Below are 13738 nucleotides of genomic sequence, written 5' to 3'. Positions count from 1 at the left end.
AATTTACATTCCAAACTTAGCCACAGTTTTCTAAGACAACCTCAGGCTGTTGTTGTTCACAGGGGTTAGGATTCTTACTGTGAGATGCCATAATAAATGGTGAGAATATTTGCAATGAAAAGGTTACGAGTAACTGACCAGATCACTGATATATGAACAACAGAATAAATCCTGGATATGAGCGAAGAAATGATTGGTGGGTGGAAATCATTAGATACATGTTCAGAGTTATTTCAGGTTGTGAGGTGCTGGGATACACACCATTTAGTAATGGGATTAGTACTTTTGTTGATTTATATAAATAAACTTAATTTAGAAGCTCATTGCAACTTGATAAAATTTGCAGATGCTGTTAAACAAACATAAGCAATAGAATTCAAAAAGGCTGCTAAAATTTACTCAAGAAATTGGACAGATTATATATTGGGCAGAACAATGGCAGATAAAGTTTAGTGCAGAGTAGTGTGAAATGCTGCAGAAAGGATGAAAAAAATTGAACACACACTCGATGAACTCAATGAAAGGTGAAGTTGGAACAAAAGTTTAAACCCTTAGTATATTCAACCACTGTGGAGCACATTCAACATAGTCAATGGAGCGCTGAACTACAGAACCGAAATAGTTGAATACAAGTTACATGAAGTCATGATAAGCCATCGTCTGACCGCGCCTTGAACACTGCCTGGTTCTGGCTGCTGAGAAACAAGGGAGACATTGTGGAGAACAGCCACAAAGCTTATCTCTCGTATGTAAGGTCTGAGTTATGAGCACAAATGGTTCAAACCTAGTCTTTTCAGCCTAGGAAGGAGAAATCTGAGATGAGAGTAAGTAGGAATGTAGTTTGAGAGCATTGGCAGAGATGGTTCAAAGATTCTGCTTTTGTTTTGGAAAATGTAAGTAGAATTAAATCTGCTGAACAGTTTTTGCCTTGCAAAGCTGCCATTATCATCATCTGAGAATTAGATTGTGTCATGATGCTATGCCCCCTTTATTTTTGAAAATATGATTTTTTTAACTGACTGGAAATTTTACAATTTGAAATGAGGCAGAACAAACTACTTAAAATGCAAGGAAGACCACCTTCCAAGGTGAAGGTGAAAAAAACAAACAAATCACTCCTCGGGGATTGCGAAGAGAGACGTTTCCTATAATTCAGCGATACCTTGAAACTTGTCACTGTATAAGGAAGAGGCATTAAAATGCAATGCACTGGATATTAGAACAATGGCTACCACAGAAAGACCCACCCAAAACTCCTTGGAAATAAACAATGAGTGAAGTATATCAGAGTAAGACTGCCAGCCATGAGAGTGTTATGGTAAGGAGAGAGGCAAACTGAACTTCTTTATCCTCCTCCATCTGTCGGTAAGCAGATGTGTTTTTGAATTATTTTAAAAGTAGGCTGTGGTGTGTTTCGCCAAGCCCTCAGTTTATGTGGTCCAATTTTATAGGTAAAACAATTAACTCAGAAGGTTGGTTCATTTCACATTCAAACCCACGGTTGGGGCGTGGGATTGTTTGTAACCACGCGCACACAGTAAGGGGGCTAGAAGAGAGGGAGCTTTTACAACTATGGATAACAATAGTAAAAGAACCAGAGAAATTAATATTAGTTCACGTGATTTCCAGAGCCTGTAAATTCAAAGGCCAGAGGGCGTTTCTTTCATAGAAACATAGAAACTAGGAGCAGGAGTAGGCCATTCGGCCCTTCGAACCTGCTCTGCCATTCATTATGATCATGGCTGCTCCCGTTTTCTCCCCATACCCTTTGATCCCTTTCACCCCAAGAGCTATATCTAACTTCTTCTTGAAAGCATACTTTCATGGCGGAGTTCAGTCCAGATGAGTTCCTGGTTGGAGACAGCAACACGAAAATCCTTGAAACGAATAATGCAGCACGGTGGGATTTCTATGCTTAGGCCGCTTAGCCAGCACTTATTAGAGACCTCTAAAATCAAACAGACTTCAAGGAGTTGAGACACAGTGAGCAGCTGCTTGGTCAGCTGGGAGCCCTACTGTAGGTCTATTCAATTACTTCGTAATTCAGCAGACTGAAGGTCTCTCAGTTCTCAAAGGAATATAGAGACTTCAAAATGGTCATTTAAGTCATGTGACCTTGTTTTGCCACAATGATTTCAAAAGGGATATTTATCTGGTGTCTGGGACTGACTTTGGTTTTGGGACTGATAATGTCCCAACCATTAGCTTTTGAAAGAGTTACCAGCCATGTTATTGATCTTATTTCAGCAAGCTGAACTGGTACAGAAGGTAAAGTCGCACGGGATCAGAGGTGAGCTGGCAGGATGGATACAGAATTGGCTTGGTAATGAAGACCGAGGGTAGCAGTGGAAGGGTACTTTTCTGAATGGAGAGTTGTGACTAGTGGAGTTCCACAGGGATCAGTGCTGGGACCTTTGCTGTTTGTGATATACATAAATGATTTGGAGGAAAATGTAACTGGGCTAATTAGTAAGTTTGCAGACGACACTAAGGTTGGAGGAGTTGCAGATAGTGAAGAGGATTGTCAAAGGATACAACGGGATATAGATCGGTTGGAGACTTGGGCGGAAAATGGCAGATGGAGTTTAATCCGGACAAATGCGAGGTAATGCATTTTGGAAGGTCTAATACAGGCAGGAAAGATACAGTAAATGGAAGAACCCTTAAGTGCATTGACGGGCAGACGGATCAGGGTGTACAGGTCCACAGGTCACTGAAAGTGGCAAACCAGGTGGATAAGGTAGTCAGGAAGGCATATGGCGTGCTTGCCTTCATTGGCAGGGGTATTGAGTATAAAAGCTGGGAAGTCATGCTGCAGCTGTATAGAACCTTGGTTAGGCCACACTTGGAATATTGCGTGCAATTCTGGTCGCCACATTACCAGAAGGATGTGGAGGCGTTGGAGAGGGTGCAGAGGAGGTTTACCAGGATGCTGCCTGGTCTGGACGTTATTAGCTATGAGGAGAGGTTGGAGAAACTCGGATTGTTCTCACTAGAGCAACGGAGATTGAGGGGCGACTTGATAGAAGTTTACAAGATTATGAGTGGCATGGACAGAGTAAATAGTCAGAAGCTTTTTCCCAGGGTGGAAGAGTCAATTACTAGGGGACATAGATTTAAGGTGAGAGGAGAAAACTATAGAGGAGATGTGCGGGGCAAGTTTTTTACGCAGAGGGTAGTGAGTGTCTGGAATTCGCTGCCAGAGGAGGTGGTGGAAGCAGGTATGATAGTGGTGTTTAAGAGGCAGCTTGACAAATACATGAATAGGATGGGAATAGAGGGATACGGACCCCGGAAGTGCAAAATGTTTTAGTTGACAGGCAATATGATCGGCGCAGGCTTGGAGGGCCGAAGGGCCTGTTCCTGTGCTGTACTTTTTTTTGTTCTTCTCTTTGTTCTTCTAAGCCATTGTCTGGGCAAACCCTCTGACTCTGCTAGAGGGGTACACTTATCAAGATGCAAATTATGTCCATTGTCTCCTCAATGGTCTTCTTTTGAGATGGACTTAACAGACCCAGGTATGAGATGGGTGTGTTAACAACTCTGCAGGAATAACGAGTTTCGATCTGCGAGTTCCCTGGTTTTGTGATTATAATGCCATTATAATTGGGTGTGAGATCCCACAATGATGAGAGGAGGTTTTTTTTGTTCTTTTAACTTTGGCTGGAAGCTTCCAGAACAAAGCGCCAATCCCATGGTCATATGGCTTGTAGCAGCCATCTTATTGGGTTCAGCAGAAAGTCCATCTTAAAAATAGCAAAAAAAATAAAGTCTGAGGTACACGGTTTGGATTTCTTCAATTTTCTATTGATATAACAAGAGAGAGATTGCAAGAAAGTTTTCAGCAAATGAAACAGACTGAAAGCTGGGCTCTCTCCCCTTCTCTTTTGGAACAAGTGTAATACCCGGTTCAGAAGTGAACTTTACGAGAAATCTACCAGCGAGCTGAGACCTCAATTTTTTTTTATTCGTTCATGGGATGTGGGTGTCACTGGCTGAGCCAACATTTATTGCCATCCCTAATTGCCCTTGTTCAGAGGGCATATTTTAAGAGTTAACCACATTGCTGTGGGCCTGGAGTTACATGTAGTCCAGACCAGGTAAGGAGGCAGATTTCCTTCCCTAAATGACATTAGAGCATCTTCTACATCTGACCGCACCCACAAAACCATCCAATCCACACGGGCCACAATGCTTAAAAATCTACATCTCAAGGACAATCAAAGCTGTATATTCTTTTAACTTTTGTTTTATTGGACGCTAACTCCCCTGACACCTTTGCATGTGACATCGCGTAATTATTATTTTTTCCTCGGGTTTAGTGGTTAATAAATTTTCTTTTGTTTTGACTCAAGAAACCTTGTTTGATTGGCTCCTTATTGCTCACAGATTAAATAGTTAAATACATTTGGATTCAGAAAAGGCATATCTTCGTGAAAAAGAAACTTAAACCTTTGTTGTGACCAACCGAGGAGGTTGAACAGAGGGGAGCCAGTTCACCCCTTCTCACCTGGTCATAACAATTGTGATGCAGCAAGTGCTCTTTAGTGTACTTTGACCTTACACAAAATGACTTGTATTAACCAGTTCAAGCAAGCTCATAAGTTTTTTTGAATTATCCTGGACTTCTGATTTGTTGACGTGATGCCTTGCCAATGTGGTGGACAAATCTCTTGAAAGTCAAGATGGCGATTTCAGAAGTAATTTCAGCATTGAAATTTGTGAATATAACATGATTAATACTGTACTTGGTGAATGTATGTTCTGGCAAAAAACAGCGTGCTTATGAATTTCTCTCTAGGGCTCACAGTGTAATTCTGTTCTATTAGAAAACCTGACGGCTGAAGCTACTGGGATACGAGAAGACATTAAGTTTGATTTAATAGCTGACTCAAGTGTTAATTGATTAAGTTATATTTTAACAGAGTAGGCTGCAAATAATCTCTGTCTTGTATAACTGCATCCATCTTCATTTAGCTGTGTATAAATATTTGAGTGTTGTGCCGAAAGTTTTTTTTTGGAGACTTGAAGACCTATGAGAAATCGAAGAGATTCATATTAACGAATAGCCCATTTATACTTGACAACATATTAAGTTTCTGTTAAATTGATATGGAAGAATTAAAGCAGGACAGTACTGCCAGCTGGTACTGGGTTGAAGCCTCAGTGCACGTCAAGGGAAATTCCACTTAAAATTTTTTAATCCCCTCTTCCATGAGTTATTTTTCTCTTTTTCTTTTAGCCTCTGTTTAGCTGTCAGTAGCTAATACTGCAGTTTATCAGCTTGCTGGATCTTTTCACAGTGCTATCCTCGGCCCGATTTAAGAGATGTGCAGAAGTGAGCCAGGATGATATACCGTCAATAGCTTTCACTTCCTTTTCCCTTGTTGTGAAAAAGTACATTGCCTTTGCTCACCATGAAATGCCACTTAAAGCAGCTCAAAGTCCTATTTTAGTTAATTCTCGGAAGCAGAATTTTACTGTCTGTTATGAATGGACAGTTTCTCCATGGCACCCAATGAAACAAAATACTATATCACTAATGTTTAAATAACATTATTGAAATTTTGGAGGCTGCACTCAGATGAACTCTAGGATGATATAATTTGGCAATTTTTAACCCTGAAAGAACCACTCTCCTTATTGCACTTATTTATTTCTGTGCTAAATTATTCATATATTTGAGTGCACCACAAAGATATAATACTTTAAGGTTCAGATCATATTCATAAATCACTAGAACTTCAATCTCATGGGCCAGGATTTCCTGGTTGGCAAGCGGGGGGTGGGGCTCGCTTGCCGACGCGTAAAACGACGCGGGATGATGTTGGGCGAAACTCCCGACATCACCCCGCCTCATTTCAATTTTCAGGTCGGTGGCGGCTCAGTCGAATCAGCTGTGCGCCCGCCGACTTGTCAATGGCCTATTGAGGCCATTAACAAGGTACTTAACGTAATTAGTGGACCTGCCCCATCCAACCTTAAGGCTGGCGGGCAGACCGGGAGCACTGGTGGGCTTCAGAAAAAGCATGAAACCTCATCCACGGGCGGGATGATGTTTCATGTTGGTTTTTAAAAATTTAATAAAAGTGTAACTAAAAGTGATGGACATGTCCCAACTCATGTGACAGTGTCACATGAGGGGACATGTCAGGGAAATTTCTTTTTTCTGTTTTTAACATTTTTTAATGTGGAGCCGATCTCCCTGAGGCAGCACTTAGCCTCAGGGAGATGAGTGCGCTCTTTCGCACGCATGCGCGAAAGAGCGCACTCTCGGCTCGGAATTCGCCCCCCCCAACCCCCTCCTGCACAACGAACGCACTGCACTTCCTTGCAGATGTCACGCTGGCTGGGCCTTAATTGACCCGCCCACGTAAAATGGCGTCGCGCCCCCAATCGGAGGCATGCCTCCATGCGCCTGCTCCTGAATTCCCCCCCCAGTGTGGGGGAAAATTCTGCCCATGGTTAATATGATCTGTACTGCACATGTATTGCCACATTCTAATACATGTGTACTCTCTTCCTACTGAAGAACATCAAGTCCAGAGTTTGAAAAGACTCAGCAAGACCCCTCCATCCAGAATCTATATATCATTAGTCCACTGTGCATTCATACATATCTTCACCCCCATAAGTATTTGTTTCCCAACTTTAAGGACCCCCATTTCCTGCTTCCTCCAGCTTTCTCTTAAAAATCATGGTGCACGTTCATAAGTGCCTTGACTCGTAACTGCCTCCTTTTGGGGCAGGTTCTTGTTGCTGTTAATCTAGCTGATGCTCACAATGTGTACTGAGCTCTCCATAGTGCAGTGCAATGAAGGCTGAACCACCAGGTTGCATTTGTGATGAAATATAGTTTAACCTTAGCATTTGTGGAACTTAGGAAGCATTGTTAAATATCAATTTGATTCCCAAACCTTAATGAAGCGTCCACAATGTTGCTAGCAATGTAATAAGAATAGAACTGGTTTGAGCAATTGAAAATCACCATTGTTCAAGCTCAAATATTAAATATAACTTTAGAAATGTGATGCTTTTAATTGCAAAACCTTTCAAGGAGCATACGATTCTGATGAGTGCCTCACCCAGCGAAACTGGAAATAAAAATTGAAGTCTTTTCTCTGAGTCCTTACTCTCTGATTTTGCAGTTAATCGCAGCTTTGTTGACACCATAATTGAAATGCAGAATTGGAAAAGAAACTTCTACCCAGCACAACGATGGCCATCTGGAGATGGATTCATTGTTTTGTATCTTTATTGCCTATTATGGCACTGTGTGGAGGCTGTATTCACAGTCGTATAAGTAGAAGCTTAACTCCCCTCCAATTCTTCTGTTGCCCTTCCCTAAATTATATCCTTTTTTGTATTTTAGATTAAATGATTAGTTTTGACTATCATTCTCTTGGGTTAAGTTTGGAATTTATAGGAACATTTCAGAGTTCCACAATAACACTGATGAAGATGTTATGGTTTTGTTTTTACAGACAAGAGATGATTTCCTGGGCCAAGTTGATGTACCTCTTAATCACTTACCGGTGAGTTGCTGATTAGGGGGGGAAAAAATTAAGAAATATGTATCTGCTGAACAAACAAAGATGCTTAACTACCCTATTCAACCACATATCAAATTCCAAAGTGCATACCCACTCGTGTTATTTCTCGTGTTATTAAAGTTATTAAGAAACCCAAGTGAAAAACCAAGACCTATTGGACATGAAGCCATCACAATTGAAATGAGTAAAAGATAAGATGTGATAAGTTGACAAATAGTAATTGAATGATATGAAGCTTGACTTTAAAAATTTCCGGTTAGTAGAAGAAAAGGAAAATGGAGCCAATTAAGGTGGTTAGGTTTCTTGGAATAGAACACAATGTGAAGAATTTAATTGAGCCCGCCACCTGTCAGAGCAGGAATGAACATGGTGTTGGGTGCGGTGGAGGGAGTTGGGGCCATGAGAATTGGGCTGGACTACCTGGCTTCGGGAAAACTGTCCCTAATTAAGTTGGTGGCGGGCACAAGAAGACCGTGGGTGGGGTTTCAATTTGGCTCATTAATGAGCCACTTGACACCAATTATATCTTAGCTCACTGGAGTTCAGTAGGAGCCCAGGCATTTAACAGGATTCGCACGCCTCCCAAAGGTCATCCAGGAAACCCTGTGGGGTGGGGTCCCTCATTAACAGGCACTCAGTGCCTGATTGAGGACCCGGCATCGGGAAGATGGGGGTGCTGAAAACCACCCCCTGCCCTAGCCTCCAGCGCCTCTGCTCCCCCATCCCATCCCACTCACCTGTGTCCAGGAATCCAATGGCAATCCACTGGGCTCGGCCTCAGAACATTACCGGCAGCCGCCATTGTTCCCAGTGGCGCTGTCAGCAATGGAGAGCTGCCACCCTCTGTTCAGCAGTTCACGGGGATGGGATTTCAGCCCCGCTGGAGGCTTGATTGTGTGGAAGGCCCAATACTGGCCAGTTAAGTGCCTGAGGGCACTGAAATAGTGTTGGGTCTTCCCCAGGGACACAGTGGTGTTCTCCAACCAGTTTGGGGTGCAGCCCCCCATCGTTAAAACTAAATCACAGATGATTTGATAATCCTTGGGTTAATTATTGGATGCAAGGAGGTGGGAAATTGTGAAGGATTCTTCACCAGGAGGCTTGTGGGAACAAGAGACAAAAATTCCGATTCACCACTTTAGTAGCAATAAAAGAGTTGAATGAAGGGTTTGATAAGATATTCAAACAAATAATGTAATAAGGAAAATTTTAAGGGTGGAATGATTAAAGGGAAGAAGTAATAGTTGGGTGCTCGAGACAGAGAACTCCTTTTGAAGATACACACTGTGACAAAGTTTCAATACTGATAAATTCCTTAAAATCAAATGTATTATTGCATTTTAAGACCTCAAATAATAGCATTTCCATTGGTTGATGTGCCTTGTAAGTAAGAAAATGTATGGTGTTATTGACTAATTGTGATGTTTTGCATCTTGCCATGCCAATTTGCACCAACTAAAATTAGAATTCTAGCAAGCAAATTATTTGTTAATCTTTTATGCTCACACTATAGTGTTTGAATATTGAAGTATAAAAACCAGTTGACAAATGAGCCGACACCAATTGGCACAAGGTAATCACTTTATATAAATAGGACCATTGTTACGTAACTCATCATTTATTTCCAACTGTGGCTAGTGCAGGGCAGTTTTTAAGCCCATCTTGGAAAGCTCTTGTCAATTGGGAGCCCTGGCTGCATGAGGCTTTTTTTCCCCCAACCTTGGTTTCTGTTTTCAACTGTCAGCTACTTTGCTGGTAGAATGCCTCTTTGATTTGCTGACTACTTTGTTAATGTAATATTTTATTTGGTCCAAAAGATGAACAGGAACATGTACTTGGCAGTTTTAACATTGATTTTAGCACAGAAAGGATGGTAGTATTCCTAAATATAAAAACTGCAGCAAAAACAAATTGCTGGACATCTGCAGCAAGGATTTAATAATCCTTCTGCTAGGTACCTTGAATATGGCTCCCCTTTCCTCCCTTTTTTTCTTCCTTTGGTCCCCCTGCTTCATGGGGCAGTCTGGGATAAATTGCACAGCCTGGATAATTGGGTACTATTGAATCATTTTGGAAACATTCTTGCATATAAGTGAATGATGAATGCTACTATGGAAGGTCTACTATGGCATGGATGAGATAGGGACAATGGCACCTGGGCCTCCAATGCAACACATTTGTTGCATTATAATCTAGTTCCTTGCACTACTTGTGCAAACCAGTGGGCTTCAAGTAGTGTAATGATGGACCAGGACATGTTTGATTTCTTATACTGAAAAAACTTACTCAAGTATGTTTTAAGATTTGCACCAATTGAGATGCTTCTTGCCATTTCATAAAAGTGGCCCAATTGCTGCTATTACTGCTCAAAAATGCCACAGTTAGATGTTGGCATATATATGTTCATATTAGATGAAAAGTATTCCAGTCTTATGACATTTCAAAGTAAATGAATAATAATGTAAATGATAACAACAACTTGTATTTATATAGCATCTTTAACATAGTGAAACATCCTGAGGTGTTTCAAGGAAACATTATAAACAATATTTGACACCAAGCCACATAAGGAGATATCAGGACAGGTGACCAAAAGCTCGGTCAAAGTGTAGGCTTTAAGAGGTGTCTTAAAAGAGTAACAAGAGGTGGCAAATTGGAGTTCTTTATGAAGTGAATTACATGGCCCAGGGCTTTTGCAGCTGAAGGCACAGTCACCACTGGGGGAGCAATTCAAATCAGGGATGTTCAAGAGGCTAGAATTAGAGGAGCACAGATACCTTGGAGCATTATAGATAAAAGCAAAATACTGCAGATGCTGGAAATCTGAAACAAAAACACAAAATGCTGGAAAAACTCAGCAGGTCGAACAGCATCTGTGGAGAAAAAAAACCGTTAACATCTTGAGTCCTTATGACTCCTCTTCAGAGCAAAAGAGAAGTATAATATAACTGTTTAAGGGGTTGGAGCAGGTGAAGCTGGATAGAAGGCCAGTGATAGGTGGAGGCAAAGGAGAGATTGCCAGAGATGTCATGGACAAAAGGACAAAGGGGTGTTAATGATAGTGATACTGGCTAAAGGAGGTGCTAGTGGTGGCATTAAGGTCGGAGAGCAGAATGTGATAATGGCAGGACAAGGGTAAGCACTCTGGAAAGAACAACATGAACAAGTGACAGGTGGCCCTGGTGGGGGTGGGGTGGGTGGGGGGAGGGGACGGTGGTGGGAAAAAAGATTGAAAATAGGATAAAATAATGAATGAAAATGAATTTAAATAAAAATAAGTAGATAAAAAATAAAAATACCTTAGAACATTATACAGCTGAAGGAGATTACAGAGATAGGGAGAGGTGAGGTTACTGAAGGATTTGAAAACAAGCATGAGAATTTTAAAAGGAAAACACTGTTTAAGCTGTGGTCAACATAGGTCAACGAGCACAGGAGTGATAGCTGACTGAATTAAGTGCAAGTTAAGACATGAGCTGCAGAGCTTTGGATGTACTGAAGTTTACAAATGGTGGATTGTAGAAGCAAGCCAGGAATGGGTTGAAAATGTCAACACTAGAGGTCACAAAAGCTTGGATGAGGATTTCAGCAGATGAGCTGAGGCAGGGGCAGTGTCTGATGATCTTATGGATACGGGTACAGATACAGGTGGTCTTAGTGATAGCACAATATGAGAGTGGAAGCTCATCTGAGGGTCAAATATGATACCAAGATTGTGAACAATGCAGTTCAGTCTCAAAGTTGCCAGGAAAGAGGGGGTGGGGGGTTGGTAGCTAGGTGTTACAAATTCACAGTCTAGAGTGTGTCTAGTGTAATGTCTTCATTGAACTGAATGTATAATGGCTGCTCCCAGACACCCTCATGGTAGAGGTCACATGACTATGGCAAGCCAGGTCGGACAGTCAGTAATGATTATATTTCAAAACCCAAACATCCATCTTTCCATAACGAACTACAGACAAATTTGCAGGCAGCATCATATGTAACTGTGTGTTGCCAAGTTAACCACTACACCACAACTTTTCTCATGCGTTAACAACCATTTGTTATTCTCATTAATCTCTGCAAATACATTACATACATAGTCGTTAAATCATGTAGGTTTCTTAATGGTGTGCATTCGTGTTGCCATTGGCTATTCATCTGGATAATGTTCCTTCTCTAAGGAAGAAGTTTGTGGTTGTTAGAGGTCAGTCATCTCAGCTCCAGGAAATCACTGCAGGAGTTCCTCAGGGTAGCGTCCTCAGCCCAACCATCTTCAGCTGCTTCATCAATGACCTTCCTTCCGTCATAAGGTCAGAAGTGGGGATGTTCACTGATGATTGCACAAGAGATAATCCAACCTTGATGTTCAATGGCATTACCATCACTAAATCCACTACTATCAACATCCTGGGGGTTACCATTGACCAGAAAATGAACTGAACTAGCCATATAAATACTGTGGCTACAAGAGCAGGTCAGAGGCTAGGAATCATGTGACGAGTAACTCACCTCCTGACTCCCAAAGCCTGTCCACCATCTACAAGGCACAAGTCAAGAGTGATGGAATACTCCCCACTTGCATGGATGAGTGCAGCTCCCACAACACTCAAGAAGCTTGACACCGTCCAGGACAAAGCAGCCAGCCTGATTCGCACCACAACCACAAACATTCACTCCCTCCACCACCGACGCACAGTAGCAGCAGTGTGCACCACCTACAAGACACACTGCAGGAATTCAGCAAGGCCCCTTAGACAGCACCTTCCAAACTCACGACCACTACCATCTAGAAGGACAAGGGCAGCAGATAGATGGGAACACCACCACCTCGAAGTTCCCCTCCAAGCCAGTCACCATCCTGACTTGGATATATATCGCCCTTGCTTCACTGTCGCTGGGTCCAAATCCTGGAACTCCCTCCATAACATCACTATGGGTGTACCTACACCACATGGACTGCAGCGATTCAAGAAGGCAGCTCCCCACCACCTTCTCAAGGGCAACTAGGGATGGGGAATAAATGCTGGCCCGGCATCCTGTGAATGAATAAAAATAAAACCATGCTGCTAATCCAGCCTATAGGCGTGGTCACTTCCTTGATTAGTCCCTTCTTTTCTAGCTCTTCTGTCTTGTTTTTTAGGTTTGACTTGAGGGCAGCTGGAACTCTTCTCGGCAGATGTTGAATTAGTCTTACACTCTCGTCTACTTCTGGATGATGTTCTCAGGTAGACATACCAACCCTGTAAACGCATCTTTGTGCTCCTCTAGGATCTGTTCAGCAGTCACTGGTTTTGCGTGTTGTGACACATTGTAACTCTCTGTTGGCACATCTAGGGTCACCAGTCCAATCTTTGGACTTGCCCCAGCTGCGATGAGTAGCTGTTGCATATCATCTATGATCTGAGCTCCAGCTCTTCATTCTTGCCATTGTCTTGGACTATCAGACTAATTTGTCCTCTTGGTTTGAGTATCGTGCCAGCATATCGCCCCAACCTTACTTTCGAGGGCTTCATTTTTGGACCACCATGCTGAGCTACTTTGCGCAGGTCTGTGAAGGTCAGGATGTTCCATGACGCACCAGTGTCTATCTGACACTTCTTGCTCATTTGATACTCTCCCTCTACAGTCATCATTGTAACAGCCACAAACCATTTATCACATACAGATTTGATGGAACCAACCTATTATATGGCGTAGACTCTTCGGTTGATATCTCTCCAGTGCCACCTGTATAGGCTTGTTTTGTGTCTTTCTAGCCAAACATTTGTGTGTGAAATGATTTGGCTTCTTGCAGTTAAAACACTGCTTTTCCCACGATGGAGAATCCTCCATTTCCTTTGAATGATGTTCTCTGCAGTATTTGCATCCTGCCCTTTGTCCACGATTGTTCTGCTCTTTCGGCCTGGAGAGTATCTCAGCATAACGTATCTCCTGGTCTGTTCTGTCATACATGTGCTCTAACTGACTTTTTACAACCTCCAAGTTTCTGCACATGTCTGTCACTTTCTTGAGAGTAAGTTTGTCTTCTCTCAGTAGACTTGCTCCCACTGTCATATCTCTTATGCCGAAGACAATTAGATCTTTAATAAGATCATCTTTTGGTTGTCGGAATTTGCATGATTCGGCAAACTGCATTACTGCAGTGACATACTGATCAATGGATTCTTGTTCGCCTTGAGCCCTAGTGTTGAATACATAGT

At 42.1% G+C, this 13738-nt stretch overlaps 1 protein-coding gene across 10 annotated transcripts in view; it reads left to right on the top strand.

The window, feature by feature from the left end:
• The window catches only part of nedd4l (NEDD4 like E3 ubiquitin protein ligase), a 426083-nt gene that overhangs the window by 262617 nt on the left and 149728 nt on the right, over positions 1-13738 (top strand). For all 10 annotated transcript variants that reach the window (XM_078551960.1, XM_078551971.1, XM_078551949.1 and 7 more), the window contains one exon: positions 7485-7535. In XM_078551960.1, coding sequence (XP_078408086.1) covers positions 7485-7535 — 51 coding nt within the window. The remainder of the gene's footprint in view (positions 1-7484; positions 7536-13738) is intronic.

This window comes from Cetorhinus maximus, chromosome 1 (assembly GCF_964194155.1).
Source record: "Cetorhinus maximus chromosome 1, sCetMax3.hap1.1, whole genome shotgun sequence".
Classification (NCBI taxonomy): domain Eukaryota; kingdom Metazoa; phylum Chordata; class Chondrichthyes; order Lamniformes; family Cetorhinidae; genus Cetorhinus; species Cetorhinus maximus.
Note: the sequence above shows the minus strand (reverse complement) of the source record. Positions and strands in the feature narration are given on the sequence as shown.